At 37.9% G+C, this 25,265-nt stretch overlaps 9 protein-coding genes across 9 annotated transcripts; 3 read left to right on the top strand and 6 right to left on the bottom strand.

Annotated features, from left to right (window-relative positions):
- Window positions 1-179: 179 nt before the first annotated feature.
- On the bottom strand, window positions 180-3,504 carry PHYBLDRAFT_188334 (hypothetical protein; the record flags this gene model as incomplete). Its single annotated transcript, XM_018439485.1, has 5 exons — window positions 180-1,483; window positions 1,572-2,202; window positions 2,272-3,053; window positions 3,107-3,201; window positions 3,267-3,504. The coding sequence occupies 5 exons, from the start codon at window positions 3,502-3,504 to the stop codon at window positions 224-226; spliced, it is 3,006 nt and encodes a 1,001-aa protein (XP_018287711.1). The 3' UTR covers window positions 180-223.
- An 86-nt stretch (window positions 3,505-3,590) lies between these two features.
- On the bottom strand, window positions 3,591-5,413 carry PHYBLDRAFT_78290 (hypothetical protein). The gene is made up of 2 exons (XM_018443351.1): window positions 4,968-5,413; window positions 3,591-4,860 (listed from the first exon to the last, which is right to left on the bottom strand). The coding sequence occupies exons 1-2, from the start codon at window positions 5,387-5,389 to the stop codon at window positions 3,684-3,686; spliced, it is 1,599 nt and encodes a 532-aa protein (XP_018287710.1). The 5' UTR covers window positions 5,390-5,413; the 3' UTR covers window positions 3,591-3,683.
- Window positions 5,414-7,053: 1,640 nt separating this feature from the next.
- PHYBLDRAFT_57394 (hypothetical protein) lies at window positions 7,054-7,667 on the bottom strand (the record flags this gene model as incomplete). The annotated part of the gene is made up of 2 exons (XM_018440237.1): window positions 7,054-7,433; window positions 7,616-7,667. The coding sequence occupies 2 exons, from the start codon at window positions 7,665-7,667 to the stop codon at window positions 7,054-7,056; spliced, it is 432 nt and encodes a 143-aa protein (XP_018287709.1).
- Window positions 7,668-8,514: 847 nt separating this feature from the next.
- PHYBLDRAFT_66113 (hypothetical protein) lies at window positions 8,515-10,393 on the top strand (the record flags this gene model as incomplete). The annotated part of the gene is made up of 10 exons (XM_018441587.1): window positions 8,515-8,612; window positions 8,671-8,841; window positions 8,919-9,005; window positions 9,135-9,210; window positions 9,304-9,416; window positions 9,477-9,627; window positions 9,684-9,778; window positions 9,848-10,034; window positions 10,131-10,194; window positions 10,275-10,393. The coding sequence occupies 10 exons, from the start codon at window positions 8,515-8,517 to the stop codon at window positions 10,391-10,393; spliced, it is 1,161 nt and encodes a 386-aa protein (XP_018287708.1).
- A 306-nt stretch (window positions 10,394-10,699) lies between these two features.
- PHYBLDRAFT_66114 (hypothetical protein) lies at window positions 10,700-13,191 on the bottom strand (the record flags this gene model as incomplete). Its single annotated transcript, XM_018441588.1, has 8 exons — window positions 10,700-11,547; window positions 11,599-11,816; window positions 11,918-11,987; window positions 12,088-12,241; window positions 12,348-12,529; window positions 12,648-12,951; window positions 13,009-13,047; window positions 13,114-13,191. 8 exons carry the CDS (start codon window positions 13,189-13,191, stop codon window positions 10,700-10,702), a joined length of 1,893 nt encoding a protein of 630 aa, XP_018287707.1.
- Window positions 13,192-14,181: 990 nt separating this feature from the next.
- Window positions 14,182-15,002, top strand: PHYBLDRAFT_149449 (hypothetical protein; the record flags this gene model as incomplete). The annotated part of the gene is made up of 5 exons (XM_018432277.1): window positions 14,182-14,246; window positions 14,356-14,443; window positions 14,534-14,647; window positions 14,718-14,821; window positions 14,927-15,002. 5 exons carry the CDS (start codon window positions 14,182-14,184, stop codon window positions 15,000-15,002), a joined length of 447 nt encoding a protein of 148 aa, XP_018287706.1.
- Window positions 15,003-16,035: 1,033 nt separating this feature from the next.
- On the top strand, window positions 16,036-18,183 carry PHYBLDRAFT_149448 (hypothetical protein; the record flags this gene model as incomplete). Its single annotated transcript, XM_018432276.1, has 2 exons — window positions 16,036-17,151; window positions 17,347-18,183. The coding sequence occupies 2 exons, from the start codon at window positions 16,036-16,038 to the stop codon at window positions 18,181-18,183; spliced, it is 1,953 nt and encodes a 650-aa protein (XP_018287705.1).
- A 276-nt stretch (window positions 18,184-18,459) lies between these two features.
- On the bottom strand, window positions 18,460-18,852 carry PHYBLDRAFT_116183 (hypothetical protein; the record flags this gene model as incomplete). Its single annotated transcript, XM_018428508.1, has 3 exons — window positions 18,460-18,519; window positions 18,566-18,628; window positions 18,715-18,852. Coding segments are annotated over 3 exons (261 nt in total), but the record flags the coding sequence as incomplete, so codon positions are not given.
- Window positions 18,853-21,672: 2,820 nt separating this feature from the next.
- Window positions 21,673-22,796, bottom strand: PHYBLDRAFT_66118 (hypothetical protein; the record flags this gene model as incomplete). Its single annotated transcript, XM_018441589.1, has 5 exons — window positions 21,673-21,901; window positions 21,967-22,040; window positions 22,272-22,360; window positions 22,428-22,494; window positions 22,575-22,796. The coding sequence occupies 5 exons, from the start codon at window positions 22,794-22,796 to the stop codon at window positions 21,673-21,675; spliced, it is 681 nt and encodes a 226-aa protein (XP_018287703.1).
- Between the last annotated feature and the right edge of the window lie 2,469 nt (window positions 22,797-25,265).

Genomic DNA, 25,265 nt, shown 5'->3' with positions numbered 1-25,265 from the left:
AATAGTATACATTGTATATAAGAGCTTCTGTTTTCTATCCATCGTTCAAAAATAAACAATTTAGTTATTACCAGCTATTATGGTCAATATATATATAAGCTTGTATCTGAGCATAATATCAAGAGCCAATGTATTATCAATTGCACGTTTACAATAGTCTTAGCACAAGTCTATATTTTAAAAACAGTATATAGTATTTATTTTTATTCAAGATATAGCACTTCTACCACAGATCAGCAGCACGCATTCTTCGATTTTGAGGCTTCTCCCTTTGTTCATCCACATGACTAAAGGCTTTACTACTACTATCTGATCGTTTACTGCTATCAAACTTATGATTCGATACAACAGGCTCCTTCTCAACCCATTCCGCCTCTTCTTCTTCATCACCAAAGGTGAGTAGAAATTTACTGCTACTATGCTTATGATCATGGCGTCGACTGCTTTCCTTCTTCGACTTCTTTTTGTCTCTTCTAGAAGATCTTTCAATACTTGGACTTCTGCTACGTTTACGACTGTGTTTGTGGCTGTCCTTGTGTTTTTTCTTGCTCTTTTTGTCTCGTTTATCCCGTTTACTCCTATCATCGCTAGCGTTTCCATCATCGTCATCTGAGACAGAGATATGTCGACGCTTGCTACGTTCTTGGAGAGCTCGCGACTTGAAAGGCTGTACAATAATCTCTTCAGACATAATTACAGGCTGTTGTTGTTTCTGTTTTTGTTCATTTTGTTCTTGTTGCTGGTATTGATTCTGCGATTGTGATAGTCCACTTTCGGGATTGCGAGTACTAGATCGATTGAATATGGGTCTGAAAGGTTCTGAGATTTGTTTCTCAGTAAAGGTCTCAGATGGTGGAGGCATAGGTCCAATCATATCTTCATCGTCGTCTTCATCTTGATTTTCATGTCCACCGTACTTTTGCAAGTTTTGTCTTTCAGTGGGTGTAGATTTACCTACATGCATAGGCTGTTTATGATCTGAAGCTCGCTTGTTTTCTTCTTTATTTTCTTCTTCTTCCTCCTCTTCATCTTCATCATCCCAATTTTCAAAGATTGCTTTAAAGATATCCATCGAAGGTCGTTCATAATCTAACACTGACTCAGCTTGGGTCGCTTGCTCAGGTATCTGGACAGTCTCAACAAGAGAGGGTGCAGTGGGTGCATTTGGGTCGGTAGATCTCTCAGAGGGCTTGGGGATCACGGCTGCCAAAGCAGGATCGTCTTGAATAGTTTTTGGGGCCGAAACGGGATGAAACTCTCTTTTGCGCAACATACTATCCATACTGTCTTCACTTAAAGCTTGATGAGAGCCTGCTTGTGTACGACTATGTCCAGTAGCTGATACGTTGGTTTCTACATGATCTGGATGTGGGTTCCTGACATTAAAACGCTTGCATACAAGCTTTGTAGGATAAAATGGCTGAACAGAACGAGTGAGTTGACCAAACATTTTCATGGAAGCTGCTTCTGCTTCTTGTGACAACTAAAAAAAAAAGATGGGATCCAAATGGGTGTGTGTGTGTGTGCGTCGGGTGAGTTCCAAGTAAGAAACACGTCTTGGCTCCATGTACCTTTTTTACAGGTTCTTCAACAACTTCTTTTTGTTTATCTTGGTTGTCTTGACGCCACTCGGCTTCAGTTTGAAGACCTCCTTCAAATGCGTTCTGTTCGATATGACTTCCACTTGCACTTGTGAACCGGCTATTGATCATGTTGTTAACACGCCCATACATACGAGCTGATTTGGAAAACTCTTCCATTTCTTTCATGGCATCTTCATAGTTTAATCCTTCAGGTATGGGCAGCTCAGTCTTGGGCTGACCATCAGAACTTTTTTTTCCCATCATGTCTTCAAGATATTCCCGGTATCGAGCCCGTTTTTTGATATTTTCACTAAAAGGCATGTAACCTTTGAGTGCCAACGCAGCAACATCTTTGGGGATCACAGTAAATCCAGATAACTTGGATCTGTCTACAGGTTTACTAGCTTCAGTGATAAACCGAATAGCGCTGTCAAGCTGGTTTTTAGATTTTTCAGGAATATAGTCGAATACAGAACGTATGTGGACAGGCTTTTCGCCAAGGATGTGCCCACGCTGGTCGGATGATAAGCCATGCTGAGGACGAGCAATATCGATTTGGTTGTCCAATGGGAATCTATGTTGACAATCAAAGTCGGTAGGCACTTTGGGAGGTTGGTACCTTTTTTTTTGTATATGTAGTGTTAATATTAACAGATCAATTTACATGCAAGAAAAATATTATTTGTACCATTTTCCTAATTCTTGGGACTCTGGAGAATATATAAATCCTTTTAAAGGAAGCCTTCCATCAGAAGACCGTAATTTGGATGAGTTGTTAAGTGTATCCTTTTTTCGCTTTAAATTGGCACTAGACCATGGAGTTAGGTCATCGTTTGCCTCTGCTTCATCGTCATAGAGTGAATGATGAATGTCTCGTCCACTACCATCGCCATATACGTCTTCATCATCTTCATCATCTTCAAATGATCCTAGACCAAATCCTGCTCTTTTTGTAGAGGTTCCTTGAACACCAAACGCAGATCGTTCTGATTTTCCCTCTAGATCATGTTTACCCAATTCACGCAGCCGGCGCATTTCGGCTACTTGTGGTACTAATTTTTCGAGATCATAACCTAAACCTCGTCCATTGGTCTTTGAATGAAAATCGACAATCGGTGTATCCTTTGGCGCATATGTGATATCTGACATATGGGGTCCTTCTTCATCATCGTCATCTTCCTCGTCCTCGCTCTCGTCTTTGGTTTTTTTGAATCGTCTTTGGTGGTGACTCATGCGTGGTCCAATACCCTGTCCAGGCTTCCATCCCAATTTACGCAGCAGACGAATACCAACTGAATCCTTTGGAGGACCAATCATATTGATGATACTAGAGCTTAAGAATCCAAGACTGCCTCCACGTTCAGCATCCTCCTCCTGAAGTTTTCTGCGAGCTGCTAGCTCACGCTCAGTACCGCCAATAATATCGAATTCTTCTGTGGCGACAAGCTTCTTGGCTCCTGCAAGCGACTTCTCGTAGCATTAAGAAACATTCTACATGTAGACTGTGCAAATGAGTTGCTTACTTGGAGATCTTCATCGTCCATGTAGTCTTCTGGTCTCATTTCCTTGTTTTCATTACGCGATGAGCGAGAAGAGACGAAATTGGAAGGTTGCCATCCTGTAGAGTGGTGATAATTTTGGATACGATCAACATGGAGGCTAGGAATTCGGTGGTTGGTGTACCTTCTTTGGAGCCAACAGTATTATAGTAGCCTGCTGAAAATCCACCAGTAAATGCACCATGGAATCGTCGTCGGCCATTCTCGTCTCTCGCTTCCTGTTTCCAGACAGGAACAAACTGACCAGCGTCACTTACACCAGCCCGTTTGTCTCGTTCTGTCTGGTCAGGGAATGGTGTTCCAAATACAACGAAACTCTCTGGGTTGCGTCTGTCGTTATCGTCGTCACGTAATCTAGACATTAATATAATGGGGTAAATCTACTCAAGGCTCAAGCTTAAAAAATCATTTTTTTCTGTGGAGAAAAATAAAATGGGTCTTAACATGTAATGAAGAAGGCAATAGGGCAGTCATGAATTTGACTGAGTTTTATTTTTTATTAAGAAAAAAAAATCAGCACAAAGGCTATGATTTTTTATTATTATTCATTCAAAACGCTCTGAAGGGCTTCGGCTTCCTTGTTGGGGAAGAGTTGGGCATCAGACCAAACAGGAGTAACGAGGGGAGCGTCGGGAACACCAACACCGGCACAGCCTCCTTGGGCAGTCCAGTCATCAACACGCTTAAAGTCGTGTCGCTTCCAGAGCTGTTCGATAGCATCAACAAAGCTATCGACCATCTCGGGAGTGTGACCAGGAGTAGGAGTGATTCTGAGACGTTCGTGTCCGACAGGAACGGTGGGGTAGTTAATGCTCTGGACGTAAATGCGATGGTCGGATAACAACTCATCAGAGGCCATCTTGGCAGCGGCAGCATCACCAACCAGGACTGGTACAATGTGGGAAGGGTTGGGTACTACAGGAATGCCAAGATCAGCCAGGCGACTCTTCACTGTGCGAGTGTTCAATTGTTGTCTCTGGCGTTCGAGCTGAGAGCTCTTGAGGTATTTGACTGACTCGAGTGCTCCCGACACAACAACGGGAGGGAGGGAAGTGGTAAAGATGAATCCGGGGCCATAAGAGCGCACCAGATCAACAAAACCGGCAGAACCGGCAATGTAACCGCCGACAACACCAAAGGCCTTTCCGAGGGTACCAGTGATAATATCAATTTCGTCCATGATGCTTCCATTACCCATAGTTGGATGACGGGAGTTGAGGTCATAGTCGAGATGTTCAGCTACACCGGCACCGCGCGGTCCGTACATGCCGACGGCGTGAACTTCATCAAGGAAAGTAATTGCTCCGTATTTTTTGGCCAAGGCAACCATTTCGCGGATAGGGGCTACAGAACCACACATGGAATATACAGATTCAAATGCAACAATTTTGGGTACTGAGGGATCTGCGGCTTGCAGGAGTTGTTCAAGGTGGGCCATGTCATTGTGACGGAAGATTTTTTTCTGGGCGCCCGAATGTCGCATACCCTGGATCATGGAAGCATGGTTAAGTGCATCGGAGAAGATAATACAGCCTGGAAGACGGCTTCCCAATACGGACAAAGTATCATCGTTGGCTACATAGCAAGAAGAAAAGACGAGAGCACCTTCCTTGTGGTGCAAATCTGCAAGCTCGGATTCCAGGCGAAGGTGAAGATCTGCGTTACCAGCAATGTTACGGGTACCACCAGCACCAGCACCATAGCGATCGAGTGTACGTCTGGGGAAAAAAATAATAAAAAATAATAATTAAATAAATTGTTAGAAATTTTTTTTCCATTGGGTGAGTTGAAACTGGTAAAGTAAATATTGTGACTTGTAACTTACTTCATGGCATCCTTAAGAACTGGACTTCTTCCCATTCCAAGATAGTCATTAGAACACCAAACGTTTACTTCATCTTCAACACTGGCAGTATGGGCAAGAGGAAACTTCTGAGCCAGGCGGTTAATGTTGTTGAAGTAACGGTAGCTCTTGTCCTTGTGTTTCTTTTCTAATTCCTCGCTGTAGAAAGCCTCGTAGTCAAAGGCCTTCTTGGCGGGAACTACAGCAGCCTGTGCAGGCTTGGCTGTGGCAGAGAAAGAGCGCGTCTGGATTGCCTTTCCCATAACAGGACATTCCTGTGCTCTAGTCATGAGCATTGAGCGGGATGAAGGCATTCCTGACTTGGAGAGACCACGGAGAGTAGAAGCAGAGCTGGCGTGGAGGAAGGGACAAGCCTTCTTGGCGTGCATGAGAACGGATTCCATGACTAAATATGAAGTGGTGTAGAAGAGGAAGGGGTGAAGAGTGAATAGTAGCGGGGAGGAAAATATTTAGGCATATTTATACACCCCAAATTTTTGCACTGCAAAAATAACCTGGGTTAGCTACCTTTTGGCACACCTATCACAACCAACTTTAAATTCCCCGTCAGTGTCTTGGTGCTTTGTCCAACGAACCCTGGTCTTTTTGTTAGCCAACGCGAGGAGTTTGCGTGGGATAAAATACTAGATTTAAGGCTTACAAGATTATATATTTATTTTTAAAAATTACTATTATTTATCATCTTAATTTCTGCTTCTTTCTTTTGTGTGTGTGTGTGCAGATTCCAAGTCATACAATCCCAATGATTTTTAGAATGCCTCCTTATTAGACTCAAATTCTTTAAGTTATATATCTTTTTGCTTGCTGTGTAAAAAGTTCATTGTCTGTATTGTTGCAATAGCGTCCTTTTAATCGGTTTTAAATGGGCTCATGTTAAACAAGCCAACCATAGGGTGGATTGTCTTTGATCGGATAGGGGTTTACATTATTCAAACCACGTGTCAGCAACACAAGAAACCGCTCCAATTGCCTTGCAATTTAAACCAAAGAGACCAAACATTTGTAAGCACTTTAACCAGATTATCGCTGTCACACTAAGAAAAAAAAGGGGTGTATTCCGCCAAAAGTTGTTGCGAAATTTGACTCATATGAGATTATAGAGATGGATAATAATTTTGCCTAAGAAGTGCATTAGAAGAGAGCGTTCGAATATAGCAATCAATTCAGATAAAGAAGTATGTAACGAAAGAGAAAAAAAGTAATTTACAACTATCAGATCAGATCACAACAGAACTAGATAGTCTGGAATGGGAAAGTGGTAAAATAGGCTGCAGGTGAAGTAAAGGACAAGAGATCAATCTAGTGTTGCACGGACCAAGAAAGACTAGCACAAGTTTACCCATCACCATAAGAAGAATATAAATATATATAAAAAACGAAAATCAAAGTTTTATACTGCATTTGTCCCATTTATTTAGTTTAGGCGGATTTACATTCATAATATTCATTCAACTCTTTTCTTTTTTCTTAAAACCATAAAAAAATTATATGATTATAAGCTTCATTTGACTCCCTCTTTCCCCTCTTTCATTTCTCTTTAAACACCCTTCTTTGAAACCATCAATACAAACAAACTAAGCCCTAAATCTTCCTTTCACTCAGCCTGACGCACATTTCAATGATAAATATAAATCAATTGCCCAATTGCCCATTATCAGTCATTTACTAATTAATATATCTATCCTTTAACCTTTGCCTTAATCCCCCCCCCCCTCACCATCTTTCTATCTCTTTTTCTTTGTGTACTTTATGTGTAAATATGCGTAACGTAAATTTATCTTTCTCTCTCTTAATTTAATCTAAATTTCTCTTTGTGTGTGGGCGTAAGTGTATTGCACATCTGTTTGTGTGTGTGTTTTTAGCATGATCAAAACATGGCTATATTTTTAACAAGTATATAAAAGAGAAAGTGTTTCAAAATATTTACTCGCGACGACCACGGCCTATATAATTATTTTTTTTGTTTATAAAAAAAAAGATATAAATATATATATGTATATATAGATTAGTTTTCCTTGTCAAAATATTTTTATAGAAAAAAAAACAGTTAAAGAAACTTACCCATGCCACCACGGAACTCGGGCTTGAAGTCACCAGAGGCACCCTCCTTGCGTCTGTAGTCATCACGGTCACCACGGGGGCCACGGGCACCCTCACGACCTTCGCCAAAGGCACGACGAGGAGCAGCGGGACGGGCAGCCTTCTTCATGGTGGCGGGGACGATCTCCTGGGGCAAGTGGAGGTACTCGCGGAGGTAGTTGATACCCTCGTCAGTGAGAGTATAGTAGTAGAACTGCCACGAGAACTGGGTCTTGACGAGACCCTTGGAGGTCAAGGACTGCATGGCCTTGATGACCTCAAGGTTGGGAACCTCAAGCTCAGAGTGCTTGGGGGCGTTGAAGTCCTTGGCGGCAACCAAAGCACCGTCTAATAGACATAGTTATGTGAGAATTACCATCTTATCGACCTATTATGGTAATAATATATGTATGCATCTATGTATCTATGTACAAAGGTAGGTGGGTAGGTGGGTAGGTATGTGCAGATATGTGGGTGTGTAGGTGTAATGTGTGTATGTATGTGCATATTTAAATATTTAGAATATGTACCCTTGAAGAGAGCCTCGTAGATGACTTTTCTGTTCTGCTTAGAGATAAGCATGGTGTGACTATGAAGAACGAAAACGATGAGTATCCATAATGTAGATACAATGTAACGGGGATTTGGTTGTATGTGTGTATGTATACATATATATGTATATATATATATGTTATGTGCTGGTTGTCGTCAAAGGAAAATATCGTTTTTAGGTAGAATCATCCAAAATCGGTCGTCATCCATCCGTTATTTATGGTGCGGTTTGGTGGTGTTGTATTGTGTATTCGTTCATGATAGGTTTGTCTACTTACAACGCGGTGATGAAAGAGGGCGTGCATCGGGTCCACCTGGCTATTGTCCCTATCACCCTTTCCCCTCCCTCCCTCCACCCACCCACCCTTCACCCGCCTTACTCAGATCCTTAGTAGCTATCGGACTGTTACGTCAGACTTTGTCCGATCCGGACATGAGAAAGTAAGTAATGTTACACACTGGCACACAGACGCATATCATATCATCTGCCATTATTATTGTTTTTTATTATGTTTTTATACAGTTTAAACTTCCAAACATATTTGGACGTTTCAGGGCGTATATTTACAAAAGAAGAAATTTAGCCTATTAGTTTAACCTACAATAAGTTTTCACATTTGTACTTTTCTTTTTTTCTGCATTTAATATTATCAACTTGAATTGACCATATAAAGAACAATATGAAAAATAAAGTCTTATAATTTTGTCCTATACACACAGATTGCAGCATTGATTCTAGTCCTTGCTTATTTTGATAGTCACAGTTGCTTTGCATTTTTTTCCAAATAGGGCTTCCGAAAAAAAAGAGCTATGAGAAACTAAGAAAAAAAAAGAGTATACTTTTTTTTTTAAATTATTATCCATTGGACAATACATCATGGCTCATCGCATTCCCTTCACAACAATTGCCCACAATCCAGTTAAACCTGAGCTTACACTTGGAAATGGCACTGAATTCTTGGTAGTCGACACAAGGTGAGGTTTTGAGTTTTTTCTAAATAAAAAAAATCGCTGACGCTTTAAACACCTGCAGCACTGGTGCACTCGTGAAGCCCTATAGCGGTCAGGATCGCAAGCAGAAATACACAGAAAAGTTTAGAAACATTGCTTTTTCAGCTGACGGTACCTTGATGGCAACTACAAGTGCTGAAGAAAAGACTATCAGTGTGTGGGATACCAGTGATTGGAGTTTGAAGCTCACAAGGTAAGATATATATTTATATATATATATGCATATATTGAACTTTTTTTTGAAATTAATTGGGACGAATACTATTATAGAACCGCAAATAAGCGTGTCAATGCAATGCAGTTTGACAAGAACGCCACTCAGATTATTGTAGCTGACAAACACGGTGATGTTACTTGGTAATAATTGGAGAGACAATTGATATAAACATGAGTTGAAAGGAATTGATTTTTACTGTTAGATGCTTCTGCTATTCGTTTATTTGTCACTAACAAATACATATATTATATCCTATTCTATTCTGTTAGCCATTCTATTAAAGATGGATCGGAAGAGGACAAGGCTACACCTATTCTCGGACATGTTTCAATGTTGACAGATATGGTACTTACAAAAAGAAAATTTAGAAATAAAGGTATATGTAGCCTACAATTGGTCCTAAACATATATATACTTTTTATTTTATTTGGCGTACAGATCTTGACACCCGACGAAAAATACGTGATTACTGCTGACCGTGATGAGCATATTCGCGTCAGTCGATTCCCTAATGGCTATAACATTGAAAGTTTCTGTTTAGGCCACACCGAGTAAGTTTGGACTTTATTTTATTTTAAGCTAAACTAAACTAAACTATAAATATGAATTAGTGTTGTTACTCTGGTTCGTATTCTTCCTTGGGCTTCAGATATTCTTGTCTCTGCTGGTGGTGATAGCACTCTCCGTACCTGGGACTTTATCAAGGGAACTCAGATCCAGTGCTTGGATATCAAGAGCCACATTGCTTCTTTTACTCCCGAAGTACGTATAAAGTTTTCTTGATTAATTCAAAGTAAAGGATGGGTTGGACTAAATAGAATTTAAAGGCTGCAGATGAGAACTCAAAGGATCCCATGATCAGTGCTATTGGATTCAGTCCCAAGACACACCAGATCGTTGTCTGTTTTGCAAAGTAAGTATACCATAAGAAAGACTAAAAAAAAAGAACAACTTTGGGGACTAATGCCAATACAATGCTTAGAACTGCTGCTATCCTTGTTTTCAACTGGAACGAGCCTGAAAAGTCCATCGAATACCAGTACACACTTGAGACCTCAGGTCCTGTACTTGATCTTGTTTATGATCTCGAAGGTCGCCTTTGGGTTTCTTTGGCTCCTGTAAACGAATCTGAGGATCTTATTGCTGTTTACACCAACGCAGACAACAAGGTAAAATAAAAAGGAATTCCTTTGTTACTGTTGCTGTTGCTGTTATTATCATTTATGCTTCTATATTCTAAACTTCCTCCTTTCTTCTTTCTTTAGTTGGAACGTGTAGAAAGCACCAACCCCTTGGTGGCACAAATCAATGGTTGTGAAGCTGGTTTGGGTAAGAATAATACAATACGCTTTTACACGCCCAATCTGTATATTTTTTCTTTCTGTTTTACTAAAAAAATGTTTTTGTAGTTGACGAAATTCCCAACCTCTACAGCATCTTTGGTCTCCGGAAATTCCTTGATGTACCAGAACAACAAGAGGTGGAGAAGTCTACTGGTGGTAACAAGAAACGGAAAGTAGAAAACTAAAAGAATAAAAAAAAAGAAGAAAAAAAAGCAAATCTTGCTAGAATTTGTGCTGCTATATATAAAAACAAAAGAACATATGAACGCCTTATATATATATATGTTTGGTTGTGTGTGCGTGTTTTTTTTGGTATGAAAAGAGGTTGAGAAGAATAGGTATCTGACAGTAAGGGAAAATGACATCCAGGTCATTCAAATGAAATATAAAAATAATAATAGTAATAGTAATAATAATAGAGGAGGGAGAAGTGGTGTGTGTGTGTGCGTCTTTTTTTTTCTGTTTCCTTTTTTTTTTGGCGGTGAGTTTGTTTAACTTAGGTCTCTATATTCGGCACTTTCTTCAATTTCCAAAAGTCGTGCCGAATTTCTCTTGGACCCTGATCCTCCTCCTACTCCTACTCCTACTCCTACTCCTAACCCTAACCCTAACCCGTCATCTCTCTTTGTTCCAAAGAGTGGTAATAATTCACGTCCATCAGAGCTAAGTCGAGGAGAGGCGATGGAAGAAGCAGTAGGGATTTCGATTTCAATGGCATCAGCATCAAAATCATTTTGGTGCTGCTGATGCTGCTGGTGGTGATTGTAATGGCCCGGAAGAGCATCGTGTGCAATGTTTCCTAACCCTGTCAAGATAGTACTCAGAGTCGAGTCGCCGCGCCTATGACCCACCGAGAAACCAAAGTTTTGGCGAGTAGGGGAGCTGGGGAGTTGGATTGTAGCGTTGCTGGTTGTTTCTTCGTTCATGCGATCAACGAGCTGAGAGGTAAGCGAGATACCACGGAACATCGAGCTTCTGCGCCGGTGACCGCGGGCGGCAGCTGCAGCAGCTGCAGCAGATGTCTGACGATCCTCGGGTGACATTGGCATGATAGGTGTTCGGAAACTGACGCTGGCTCGGGCGGCGTTGATCGGCAATCCAGAAAGACGATTCGACTGTTGTGCAGCTGTGCGTCTGGGGAAGCCGTCATGCTGAGGAGGATCCCTCAAGATGGACACAGTGTTGTCTTCTGGGATTGTCTGAGATACAACTCCGGTGGATTGGCTTGGCACAGGATTGCTAAATCCTGTAGTACCATCATTCTGAAGAGAAACAGATGGCGGCCGTTTGTCTCTTTTGGAAGTAATGAAATACACTCCTAAGAATTCAATTGCACATCCTGTCATGAATCTGAATAGATTGAGTTAATGTTAAGATGACGAACAAGAACTATCTATCATTCCTTGCCTAGATGTCTGATCCATGCTCATTCCATCGAAATCATGGTATAGAACCGCACTTCCGATAATAGCAGAGATAGTGAAAAGCACAAACTGTGTGGGTATAACTTGAGTTGATTCAAAGCGCTGAAGGGCTTTGTTGAGATATTTGATTTGTAACACTGCAGTTACGACAAGAGTTACGATGAGGATATAGGAAACAGGATATCTATATTGGCATTTTTTTAAATAAATAAATAAATTCAAAAGGTAATTATTATATTTTCTGTGTTAATTCTGTGTAATCTCGAGTGGCACCGATCAACTTACGTGAACATTGTCAAGAAACTCAGACTCAAAAGAGACGAAACACTTTTTGTACACAATACAGTGTAACCGCCTTTGAAGCAAACATATATATATAAACATGAGGTTAATTATAATACCCTGATTGATTGATATAGAATGTTAATTAGGTCAGTATATATGTATATTTTTACCATAGATTGCTACAAGCCCAAGGTCAATCATGATACTGCGAGTACCATACAATGGAGACAGGATTGTAAGAGCTATTATTGCTGCCCCGGTCAAACTAAAATAGACCAATGCGCGTGTCTGGGTTAAGGCTTCCATTATCATGTCTGGCAAAAACTAATAAGAGTATGTATTTAATACTTATATATATATATACAATCCCACGCTTTCCAAAAAAAAAATAAAAAAAAATCTATCCACGTTTTTCCAGCGTGTACTTTACCGCCGTTTCTTCCGAATTCGAACTAAACACAACAATGGCAGCGCCCATAACAGCCAAAATAACGCCTAGGAAATCCCGTGCTCTAAAGGTCTCCTTCAGCATAAGGGGAGCCAAAATTACATTGGCAACTAGTGTAGTAGTTCCAAGTGGTGCAATTGTGGAAGCAGGCGCAAATCCGTATGCTTTTGTTGTTGTTGTTGTTGTATGTGTGTATTACATATATATATATATATTTAGATTGTTATTATGATTATTATGAATATAATGGTAAATTAACATTAAATTGTACACAAGACTTACCAACAAAGTTTCCAACTTCTCCAAGAACCATTAAAGAGATACCCAGCCACCATAATTTAGATTTCAGGTAGTCTGATTCTCCACTCTTGGTCTGTTCCTGAGCCATGGCAATGATCAATTTTCGGTGTTCAGCCTCTTCTTCCTCTGTTCGAGAGACGTCTTCGGAAGTGCGTGGAGAAGAATATCCGTCGTCAGGAAAGAATTCACCTCCCGCATACGCACTTTGCGAAGTAGCTATCCAACGAGGTGGCTCATCCATATTGGCAAAATAGTTTGCCATTTGCTGTTCTTGGATTTTGTTATGCTATAAAAGAGATTAGGATGATTTATCAGATGAGCATTGCCATTTCCTTTTACTTACTGCTAGTTTCTGTACATTCAAGGCTACAGAGATCAATGCCTATAATATTTTTTTTGATTAAAAAAAAAGTTGGTTTTGTAATTCATCATTTGAATCTTGACTTACATTTCCACACACGGAAACGAGTACACCGATAAAGGCATTAAAGGCGATATCGTTCTCTGTTGGGTCGGAAGCTTCCATTGGCAAGTTGATATATGTATATGTATATAAAAAAGAGAGAGAAAATTGGCTCTATTTGCGACAATAAGGAAGCGGCAAAAGAATAAGAAAGAAAGCTAAGCACAGAGATGTGTAATAAGCATGTAAACTAAAGTAAATAAACAAGGCAATTCGTTTATTTACACCTGAAAAGGACATATATTATAGAGTTCTCAAACACTATATATACATATATACACATGCATTATAAGTAGAATGGCAGCCATTTCATACTCCGTATTCGTAAGCAAGTGAGTTGTGCACGCACACCTTTTTGTTTTTGTATTATTAACCAATTGCATTTTATTTTTTAAAACTTATTAGCACTCCCATAAATTAGTCTTATTGGTCAAGTTTGAGGTGAACTCAGTTCCCTCCCCCTTTTTTTTGGAAACCTTACGGACAGCTTGTCTGGACAGGCTGGACAGCCTGAAAGTATGCAACGTCACTAATACTTAGTATTTTATCGTTACACGCATTTTTTTTGGGTTAAGGGTCAGACTTTGCAGCAATCATACGAGAACCACGTTTCCTGGTGAGGCACGACATTTCTATATAACCGGACTAATCAATTGTGGCTACATTTCCGGGGCCCGGTGTGTTTCTCTAATCCTTCAGGGCAAAATGGTATGCCCTGAAAAAAAAAGCATAACATATTCATTGCATGGATTAGCTTTACTACTTTGTCCCCACAATTTGAGCTTATATATCTCTTCCCAGGTACCTAAGTCTCAGTATTTTAAGAGCCACAGTCTGTATTTGGGCAACTTGGTAATAAAATACTGCCTCATGAGAAAAACAAATCGTGTATATTCAATCAGTAGCCCTGAATTTAGACTTAACAATAAAGAGATAATAATTAGTCACATATGCACTATATCAATAGCCAGTTATGCAAAAGGCCATAATGAGTTGTTCTCATTAGAGTGTGACGCAACCTTGTTGGATAGTTTACTATTTATTGGCCTTCTTATGCGTATTATGTATTTCTCTTTCTTTCGTCTGCTTATATTCCTAGAGTCTGACAGTACCAACTGGTAAGTAATCCCTACCTGCCTCTTTTTTTTTCAAAGCACAAAAGAAAATATTTATGGAGATTTTGTACCCTGGCAGGTATTTCTTATTATAATAAGAATGAATCCTTAGGGACCAGATAGAGTTATTCCATACTAGCAAAAAGGTCACGATTTATGGTCCGGTAGAATCAAAACGTCGACCCTCACAAGGAAATGTCGTCCCCCTAGAATTAGCGTAATAAGTGTAAAGTTGATATAATTAACTTCTTTGCTATGAAGACTAACTCGTTCTCTTTTTGTCTCAATAGGCCAAAGCGAAAAATCCCGAAATCAAAATAGCCCAACTGGCCAATAAGAGAAAGAAACTACATTGGCATCTACACCTCCGAGCAGATAATGAAGCTGTTAATTCTTTGCTAGTTGTAAGTCAATTTGAAAACAGTATATGTGAGATATTGAATTTATCATTGCCGACTTTTGAATGTTCTATAGGGTCAACCGCCAACTGCAGCTACTTTGCAAAATGACAAAATCGACAACTTCTTTAATAGCGGACCCAGTTTTAGTGTTCTTCCAATTAAAAGCGATTTGAATACGTGGAGAGAGAATTCTCAAAGAGTTGATTCCCTTGATTAACAGGAGTAAGTTGACTATTGTATGAAGAAGGGACTTGCACATGACTACTAAATGATCTTATTCAGTTTGCTTTGTTACAATATTCTCGATTTTGTCACAACACGTCAAAAGGCTGGAACTAAATCCATCCTTGGAAACTAATATACCACCTACTTTAGCTAAAAAATGTCACTTCCCAACAGTTCAAATTATCCTTTTTAATTATTTTTTAAGAGCGTTTTCAGCAATAAATTTTAAATTTGACATAAAAGTTGAGATAAAAGTGACTGTAGGAGATGCTCTAAGATGAGGGATTAAAATAACAGTAATAATAGAGAATGGAGGAAAGAAAGGGTCGGGAAGAAGAAAATGTATTAGGATGGGCAAGGCTGGAAGAACACACAACACCCGTGCCACCATCAAACCTCCACGCCCACCGTCTCAAAATATTTGCGAGAATTTCCATATACGGATTGGCGAGAGTTTTCTAAATTAGCAACATTTGCCAAAACTTTGGCGACGACAAAGGTTAAATCCAAAGTTTTGTCGAATCTTCAACGAAATCGGCTAGATTAGGAAACTTTCGCAAATCCGTATATGGAAATCCTCGCCAACATTTAGGACTTTGGCGGTTGCTTGAGAAGCGATATACATAATTAGACCAAGTCACAATATATATATAATGATAAAAGAAAGAATGAAAGAAAGAAAATCGATAGCAAATAGGTATAGTAAGTTGGAAAGGAAGGAAGGAAGAAAAGAAAAAAGTAATAAATAAAATAGTAATAATTATAGACCATGCTTGTAATTGCCTTTTGAAGTCTAGGTAACAAGGCGCACGAGCTCCTAATAAATACAGTTTGGTAGCCATTGGCTGCTGTGCTTGGAAGGTCGAGATTGCCTGTTCGCAATAACCAAGGAATTACAACTGATAATATTTCTATTAGTCTTGTAATATATATATTTATATAGATTGATAGATTAAGGCACACAGAAAGCTCAAAAAATAATAATAATAATTATAATTCAAATCTGACCAAACACTGAAGATTCTTCTTTTTTTTTCTTACTTTATTTACTTTCTTTCCTTTCCTTTTTTTTCTTTTTTGGTTTTATTCTCCTCTCCTTTCTCTCTTACTCTCTCTCTCTCTCACTCACTGCTGTCTCTTATTTTGATCGGCACCATTAGCCTACAATGAGTGTTCAGGCCGCCGTGGCTTTCCTCAATAAATCCCCTAGTGGACCCACATCAAATCCAATAAAGAATGGACCTGTGGGTGCACCTCTTGCAAAGCTCAAGACATGGAAACCACCAATCGATGAACGAAAAAAAGAAGTCAAACACATAAAGCCTATAGCTGGCGTATCGTCCGTGCGCAATATGTTTGCAAATCAACTAAACAACGAACCCCCTCTCCCACTCATACCCGCAAAACACCAACATATATCGACCCTAAAAAAGTCTACACAAATACCACAAACACCAACGCAAACGCAAACACCAGCAGCAGCACCAGCAGCAACACCAACAACAACAACAACAACGACGACAACGACAACGACACTAAAATCACTACCTCAACAAGTGGCACCAACCCAGAATACTGATAAACATCGCAAGCCAAAGACAGTAACATCATACGACATCTCTGCCATAAGTCGTATAACTCAAGAGCTCGAGGATCTCTATAAAGAATCACTTGATGAATATTCAGTCGCAACCGAGAAAATCAAGCAATTAGAATCAGATATCGAACGATTCTCTTCGGACGTCACAAAAGCCCGCGATTACGAGATCCGTGTCGAGTATCTAGCCCAGAAACTCGAACAGATCTCCGAGGAAAGGGACAACCTCGAACAGGAACTGATGATGTACCGCCAGAGAGGTGGTAGCAGTCTGGATACACCTGTCTCGGGTGTATTTGACCCTCTTCCCAATGGATTCGCCCACAGCAGTCGGTCGGTCGCTAGCCATGAAAAAACCCGACTATTGGATCTCCAGGAGGCTGAAAACGAGGCGTTCCTGACGGGTATCCTCGATGCTTATGAACAACACTCGACGGATGATCCTGAAGACTATCAGCAGATCGCACCAATTATCCACGACCAACAGGCCGCACAAGAGATCGCCCGTCTCACGGAACAACTCCTGGCTTGTGACAGGGGTGTACAAATGACAGTGGAAAAATATGTCACCGAACTCGAAAAGGAACGGTTGGAGACAAAAGCATTATCAGAAGTAGTAAAAAAACAAGAAGAGCTTATTATTCGACTGGAGAACAAACTCCAAAGTGTACCACCAGTAAAAGAGGTAGCGTAAAAAAAAGATATATATATATATAAGCTTAAGGATAGTCAATATATGTTGTATACCTCGAATTATTTTGTAACAATAATAATAATCACAATAATAATAATAATACTTCTATTATACCCCTTTTTCCTTATTTTAATTTATCTGCTTGTATGTATATTGCATGTATATTGTATGTATGTATTTTATCAGATATCATCGAATGATGTACCAAAATCACCAGTAAACCTCATTGAGAATAGCTCGCGTGTATCTACTGGCAATGAAGATCTTTTGCGTGAACAAGTGGAACTACAACGGATCGAAATTGAAGACAAACAGGAAATGCTGACTCACCTATTAACAGAGCGAAACAGTCTTTTAAGGATTTCCCATGACCCTTCCCGTCCATCGTCTGTCCGGTCATCCATTGATGTCCTAGCCGAGTTTGCTCGTCCTGGGCTAACTATGTCTGGAAACAATAGCAGCACAAGCTTATTAGATTCCATTCGGACATCAGCTTATTCTCAGCACCTTGCTAGATTTTCACGTAGCAGCCAGGTCAGCCAAACAATCTTCATGGAATCACCCATCAGTGCTCGTGCCATGACTCCCCCTCCAAGTGGTCCACCTGCCATGCCTCCTCCTCCAGTTCCTGCTCAAGTTCAAGCTTTGGCTCAAAAGGATTCACGCCGGAATTCTATTGAGAGTCTACATGCGTCCACATCCACCTCATCCTCGTCTGCTTCCTGGTCTTCAAACGAGTACAGTGAACGTATCCCCAATCAACCTCAGTCCACAGCTGTGTACGAAGAATACAAACCACCGGCCAACTATATTCAACACGCTCCAACCACTTTGTCTGACCCTCCAATGATGATCCTTTACGATCCACCAGTCGATAACTACCGTCACTTTGAAGCAAACCAGTCCAAGACCTCTTCCATGTCCTCAACTTCATTCTTGCGTCTGAGCAATGGCCCAGCCGAAGCTCTCTCTAAAGAACCTAAGAAGCACAATAGGTTTTGGAAGGCATGGAAGCAAAAATAAAACCGAGTGAAGTTTAGACAAACCATCCTTTTCCCATCGTTGTATAATATTTCATTTCCCATTCCATTCTTTTTATTATCATTATTATTATATATTTCTTTTTCTTTCTGTTTTGTCATTATTATTCGACATTTTCTATTTTCCTTTCTTTCTCGAGCAGTGTACAGCAAACGCGTTCCTATGATTTATACATAAACTGGCCTATTTTATTCATTCTGATAAATATATATATAATATTTAAGTATATTCTCTCTGCCTTTTTGTTGTTGTTGTGGATTATCCCCACGCAGCGGTTGTACAGTAATTGATTATAAGATGGCCGTCCGTATTGAAGCACTAATTACAATATTATAAGTATGTCTAAATACTATAATCGGTTTACCTTGTGCAGCGTTGCAACGGTAGCATCTGGAGAAGGAGAAAATGCGCTGTTTATATAGAGAAACTATATATATATATATGTGTGTGTGTGTGTGTGTGTGGATGTACAAGGTTTTTAATCAAGTGTTATTAATAAAGTTATAGACTTACAAGAGGATCTGATCCCTGATACTTGAGTTCTTTGCGAAGGAACTGAATCACAGTCTGAAATTTATTTGACGCTGTTATTTTATAAAAACTCTGTTTCAAGATAGGTGCATTTCCTATCGCCCTGAATCGCACAATAACTATTGATGCCAAAACATACGCACAATCCCGCACACAAGATCCAATCAGTATATAGATCTCAAGATAACTTTTATATTGTGCATTTAATGAAATTACCTTTTGATGTGTTTCTCTCTTTGTGCAATGCAACTACTTGCTCAAATGTTTGACGTTCTACAGGTTTAGATTCCTCAATCTCATCATCGGCATTAGGCAGAGTTTCTTGGCTGGCTTCCAATGACACTGTTTCTGTGGTATTTATTAAATCCATCCTTCAGTATAATGAAGAATGAATGATGGTATATTCAGAGACAGATAAGAAATATGTATATGTGTGTGTGTGTGTGTGTGTGTATTGGTGCAATAATAATGAAAAAGAGATAGATTGTTATTTGTAGTACTGGTTTGCAGGAACTTTGACCTGCAATTATGAATACTGGCCGTCTCTGCGGTTGCTACATTGAAAGTCAGCTTTACACTACATATAATGTGTATATAATAACCTTTTATTCATTTAAAGAAAAGTGTTCAAAATATGGCTTGCAGATGTTACATTTTTTTTTCACACTTACTGTAACAGTTATTGCTTAATAGTTTTTTTTTGGCTGGTTTTATTCATTAATTTTTATACCTGACTTTCACACTAAAGATAATGTCTAATATAATACCCACTGTGGATTATCTGAGCAAAAAGAACGTTCTCGCACTAATTGAATATACTGAATTTACCTAAAAAAAAGAATGTGATAAAATGCCTCTTTAATTATTAAACTGTCATTTTGTATAATCATGACGCAAATTAGATATACGTATAGAAAAGAAATCGCATAGAGGCACAGATCATTGTTTGTAGGATTTCTGATGGGACTACTTGAATAATGCTAATGTGTAAAAGTAGCTAATGATTCTATTAAGAAAGTTACAATTGTCAGAAGAAGACAGGGCTCATGTAACCAGGGTTGTGGCGAAGTGCGTTCTTGAAAGTTGACTATTAACTAGCCTATAGAAAAAAAACTTTAAAGTTTGGTAAGTTGCCAACTATTAATAAAACAAATACATACGATAGTTTGCTGAGAATCATATTATATTGTGTGCTGTATATATTTAGAAAAACTCTTAGAGACTTTTACGTTACGGAGACAAGTGTTAGATTTATTATTTGTATTGATGCTTTAAAGAGTACATAGCTCCTATCATCTATTACCCCAAAATAAGGTAAGAATGTATCTGAAAAGATTCAAAAACAGAATAAGTTGGGTAACACTTTATTCAATTCAATATATATATATATATCATACTCAGGGCTTGATCCCATAAGTAAGAAAAGCTTTGCCAATTTTCCATAGTTACTGTCTATATCTAAGTATTTTCATTATTATTACGGGTATATTAATAGAACATCAAGATGACTATATACAGCACCATGGTTAAGATAAGATATTATCTTACGAAGATATGTAAGAGTCGTATTACTATAATACAAAAGGTTTGCTTCGTATTCAACCATGTGTATATTAATAATAATATGAAGATGAAGAAGAAAGTATTTTGCAATTGAATAAACTTTCGATATAGATCCCACAATAGAATTAACTGCTTATATATTAGTTATCTAATATCTTGGTAGGTATGTACTATGTTTACCATTATCTTTGTTACTTGACAGATTCATACTTGATACTACTGTTAATTTTCTATAATAAATTATGGTAGAAACACAAGCACATCTTTCTTGGAGGGTGTAAGACAAGGATATATATATATACATTACTTTAAAGATTGACTAAAGAAATTCGCTACCAATATTTGGAATTCAAGATAGTTCAGAAAGGTTTTGTACCATAAATTATTTTAAATTTAAAGGATTATATTCTATGTTATTATCTGAAACTTTTGTACAAGGCTCACACCTATTTATTTTATTTTTTATATAAAAAAAAATAGTCTAAAAATAAGTAAATCGAACATATTTGACCAATTTGAGTAGGGCAGACACACAATCAGACTCTACAAAATACAATGGCACGAAATTGAATGTACACAGAAATAATCTTGTAATCTATAGTTTTGATTCGAACCAAACCAAATTCTTGTTTTTTCTTGTAGTTTTGGTGAGTAACATAAGCAATACGTTGCAGCTAGATGAATCTAGCCCTAGTTAGAAAGTTGTGGACGCTCAGGTCATTTTCGAGATGAAACACATTATTAAACATCATTATACTAAAGCTGTGCTGCAATAAAAAAAAAGAATGCAAAAGAAAAACCCCACTGTACTTGTTTATTTGTTCTGTTCTATTTGTCAGACTTTTAGGTTTGATACGTATATAGTATTCACATGTATTGAAATATAGCAAAGTCGATAGTTTTTTTTTATTGATAATTATTTCTCTTGGTAATCTGTTAACCAACATACCTCTTATTGAACCTGTTGCTTTTTGTCTTTATTAATTTATTCTATACTTTTGCTACAGATAATTATAGAGTGTGTATCATGGTTTGCTTTAAATAGTATAATATCATTTGCCGAGAACTTTTATATATAAGCATCAAGAAAGATAAACAAGAATAGCCGTAAATGATGTATAATACTCTGAGATCTTGATTAATGGAGATGGCAATGAAACAATTGCTATATATGTACTCTTTCTAACCAACATTTCTGCTCGGTAACCCCTTGAATATAGAAACTAGAATATTAAAAGTATGGTAAAATATTTTCCATTCATTCATTCATTCATTTATTTAATGTTTATTGGTTTGGGATATTTACTGAGGCTAGTTTCTTTTGAGAAACCAAAAAACAAAAAACAAAAAACAAATACATACATATAGAAGAAGTGATTATACTATACTATCAATAGCAGAAGTTACATTCAATTCCAATGCATCACTAGTACCTTCATTTTTAATACATGTCTCACTCATTTTAACATCCTCGCTATTTGAGCCCAGGTGGTCAATGTGCTCAAATTTTCCAAATACTTCACCCCCACGCCCAGTATGGTCTGTTAAGGAATGGCCAATCTCCTGTCCAAAATCATGTAACATCTGCAATGTCTCTGCACTTTTCCTGATAGTTTGATCAAACAATGGGTTATTATGATGCCACTTTTTTTCTTAATAGATCTGACTAACCTCCGTAACTCTGCTGCTTGTTGCCGTTTTTTAGCCACTTGGTTTTCCATCAACAGTTTTAGGGTTTCTCTTGCCTGAGAGCATTTGTGAGTAACGTGTTTGATGATTTGAAATTATATCATCTAAAACCCCAAAAGAAAATGATACCTGATGCGGTCGATACTCATTGAGTATATGATGCATATTGATGAAGATTGTACTGATGTTTTCTATCCGTTGGCCAAACTATGACCAGCGTTTCATTGTACAGTTAATTCATGAAACCGATATACTGCATTGTATTATGTCATCTAAGCAAAACCTACCTCGTCTGGATTATTTACTAGAATGTCAAGCAGACCAAGATATTGTACAATCAAGGTCCTGTTTAGTTTCTTTAATTCTTTAATACGATCTATATAACAGTAGAATTAAATATAGTAAGCTCTTATTTGTCAACTGTCATCAGTCCAAAGGTTTACCAATCTGCCCTTCTGGGAATAGTTGCTTTACTCCCAGTTCATTAAGGGTGGCTAGTCGGTCTTCCACCTATATTGAAAGATACATATTCCAATGAACAAAATAAAAAATAAATAATGACAATTAAATATGGCTCATTCTAGATTTACCTGCCATGTCTGGTCAAATATCTTGTAGGAATCTGTAGGTGGGGTTGGTGGTTCGAGAGATTTCAGTAAAAAATCTGGTAGTGGTGGTAAGCTGATGGGTGTTTCTGGGTATATGCCGGTCTTTCTGGCTTTTTTAAGTTTCTCTACATTTTCTGCAGTGTATCTTTTGTAAAAAGATGGTGGATCGGGCCATGCACTTCCTGTAGATTGTTGTTCGGTCATAATTTTAATGGGAGCAATTGATGTTCAACCTAGTACTCAATGAAGCGTGTACATCTCTCCACGCAAGCCACATTAAGCAGATGTATCGGAGTCTATCGTCTTTTGGATCCAAGTGTGGGGGTCAGAAAAAAGATAGAAGCTTTCCGGGGGTTATTTAAAGATAATAATACAAAAGATACAAATCTATCTTGAATATTGGAAGTTCGACTCAAGAGGTGTAATGTGTACTATTATAGTTAAAAGCAACTTAATAAAGTGCAATATTATCCTTTGGTATCTGTACATGGTCAAAATTGGACATGCGTTTTGAACCTTGACAATATGTGTTTTGAGTGAATAATCAGATAACAAGACGTGGTACCTAAACACAAAATAGTCAAGTGTAAGTCCTTTACAAAATGTATGGATAAGTATCTCGTAATATATCAACTAATACTTAGAAGAATTTTGAGTACTGGAAAAGTTCATAAATCTCCTTTAGTGTACCCACTTAATTTTGTAGACCGCCCACCTTTTTTTTTGGTAGAAAACTAGCCTACTCTTGTATATGTCGTTGTAAACGACTTGTACTGTACTTTCATGGGGTCCGTGTAATTTTGTTTAAAAGAAAGTGAGAGAGGAGAGTTACGTAGGCACAGATAGTAACTTGCTCTAGCTGATATTTGCAGATGTAAGTTAAACTCTTGTATGGTCTTCTGAATCTCTGGCTAGTGGGCAGTTGTGAGAAATTGACTTGCATTAGCTTATGCTTGTATATTGATCAAGCTTACATGTCATGGGTAAAAGCTTCATCTTTACTTTATTTTCAGCGTCAGAAGATTCTATGTTTTTGCTTTAGACAGATAAGATCTCTAAAGCTAATCATGTTTATTAGGGAATAGATGTTTCGAGTATTTCTTACTTTCCACACGCACACAAAAACAAACAAACAAACGAACGAAGTGTTCTCTTAAAAGTGGTGTTATTTTATGAAACTATTCGTTACCATTTTCATTCTAGTTTCAAGAACTGCATATAAGCATCATCTAGTCATATATAATTACTATAATTATCATATTATAAATGACAATGTCAGTTGTGATAAATTTCTACGTTTTCTAACGCATATTCTGACTACCAAATGATGTGTTGCCTATTCTTTAAAATCTATTCTTTCTTTCTTCTATGTTACTTTAGTAATGTATATCTTTAACATTATATAGGTGTGAGAATTGATCATATTACTGTGTGTGTAGAGAGAGAGAGAGAGAGAGAGAGAGAGCTTCTCTTAATATATTATAAATTCACAAATATCGCACAAAACATCATTTAAAGTCTTGTTTTATATAGCTGTATACGACTTATTTGAATAGAATTCTTTGTTTGTGTAAAGTGCGTGTTTAAGATAAAATAAGAATTGACAGGAATATTGTGTAGCAAAAGTTCTAAGAAACAAAGTCTGAGCACAATTATTATTATCATTATTATTTGCCATTTGACATAGGATCAGACGTCAAGAAACTAGTTGGCTTTAGAACAGCTTTTTATGACTTGTTTTCCGAGGAATAAGAATTGATCAATGTCATTAGTAGTTGGAATGTGTGGTACCTTTAAAATAATATACACATATGACTTATCGGCTGAGCGTACGTTGTGTTAGTATACGCTCATTAGAATCCAGGCTAGATTCAACGTGTGTCTAAAGTTTCTTTGTGTTGGTGCCATTGACAATGAATAAGAAAGTATGTCATGGTGCATAAAGACCATCCAGAAAACCGGTTTTTATTTTATTTGGCTAAATAGAGGACTACCTCTAACCATAGCGTATTCCAAAAAGAGACTATGGAAACTAAAGGTTGATTTTTTTTTGTTTTCTGGTGAGTAAAATAATCTGCAAATGTAGCAAATGTAGCAAATTCAATTCAATTCAATTTAATTCAATTTCTAATAAACATAGACACAAATAAGCAAGAATAGTAAGAATGATTTTTCTTTGTTGATTCTGGATTAAGGTATTCAACATAACAAAGATATCAAATATATGTATATTGGCGGAATAGTCCTTCCGATGAAGCACTCAGATTTTTACATCTAATTCTAATGATCGTTCTTTTATTTATATAACAGAGGCATATCTTCTTATGTATCAATAACAAAGACGCATCTCATAACAATATTTGATAATAAATTTTCTCCAAATATCTAAATCAAATGCAGGTGGGAAACCCTTTTTTGATGTTCACTGCAATATAAGGTGTATTGACAGATCTCTTTGGCTGAGATATTCAACCCTGTCCCTCGAAACCCTTTAGGAGATCAATGAACCTTCTGGCTTCACACAAAGTAAAGTTACCGCAGCCTTTTTTTCTTCTTCTTCTTTTTCTATGACTTCATTCATCTGATTGGACAATATTGAAGGATGGGTTGAAAATATCATTTTATTTTACTTTTTTGTTATTCTTGTTGTTGTTCTAATAGGATATCATCTCA

Source organism: Phycomyces blakesleeanus, assembly GCF_001638985.1.
Source record: "Phycomyces blakesleeanus NRRL 1555(-) unplaced genomic scaffold PHYBLscaffold_21, whole genome shotgun sequence".
Classification (NCBI taxonomy): domain Eukaryota; kingdom Fungi; phylum Mucoromycota; class Mucoromycetes; order Mucorales; family Phycomycetaceae; genus Phycomyces; species Phycomyces blakesleeanus.
Note: the sequence above shows the minus strand (reverse complement) of the source record. Positions and strands in the feature narration are given on the sequence as shown.

Excerpts from the sequence above, each read along its gene's own strand:
- PHYBLDRAFT_78290 (XM_018443351.1), bottom strand. The coding sequence starts at position 5,389 with ATGGAATCCGTTCTCATGCACGCCAAGAAGGCTTGTCCCTTCCTCCAC. Across the intron at positions 4,861-4,967 it reads GTTCTTAAGGATGCCATGAA|ACGTACACTCGATCGCTATG; the intron begins GTAAGTTACAAG and ends TTTTTTCCCCAG.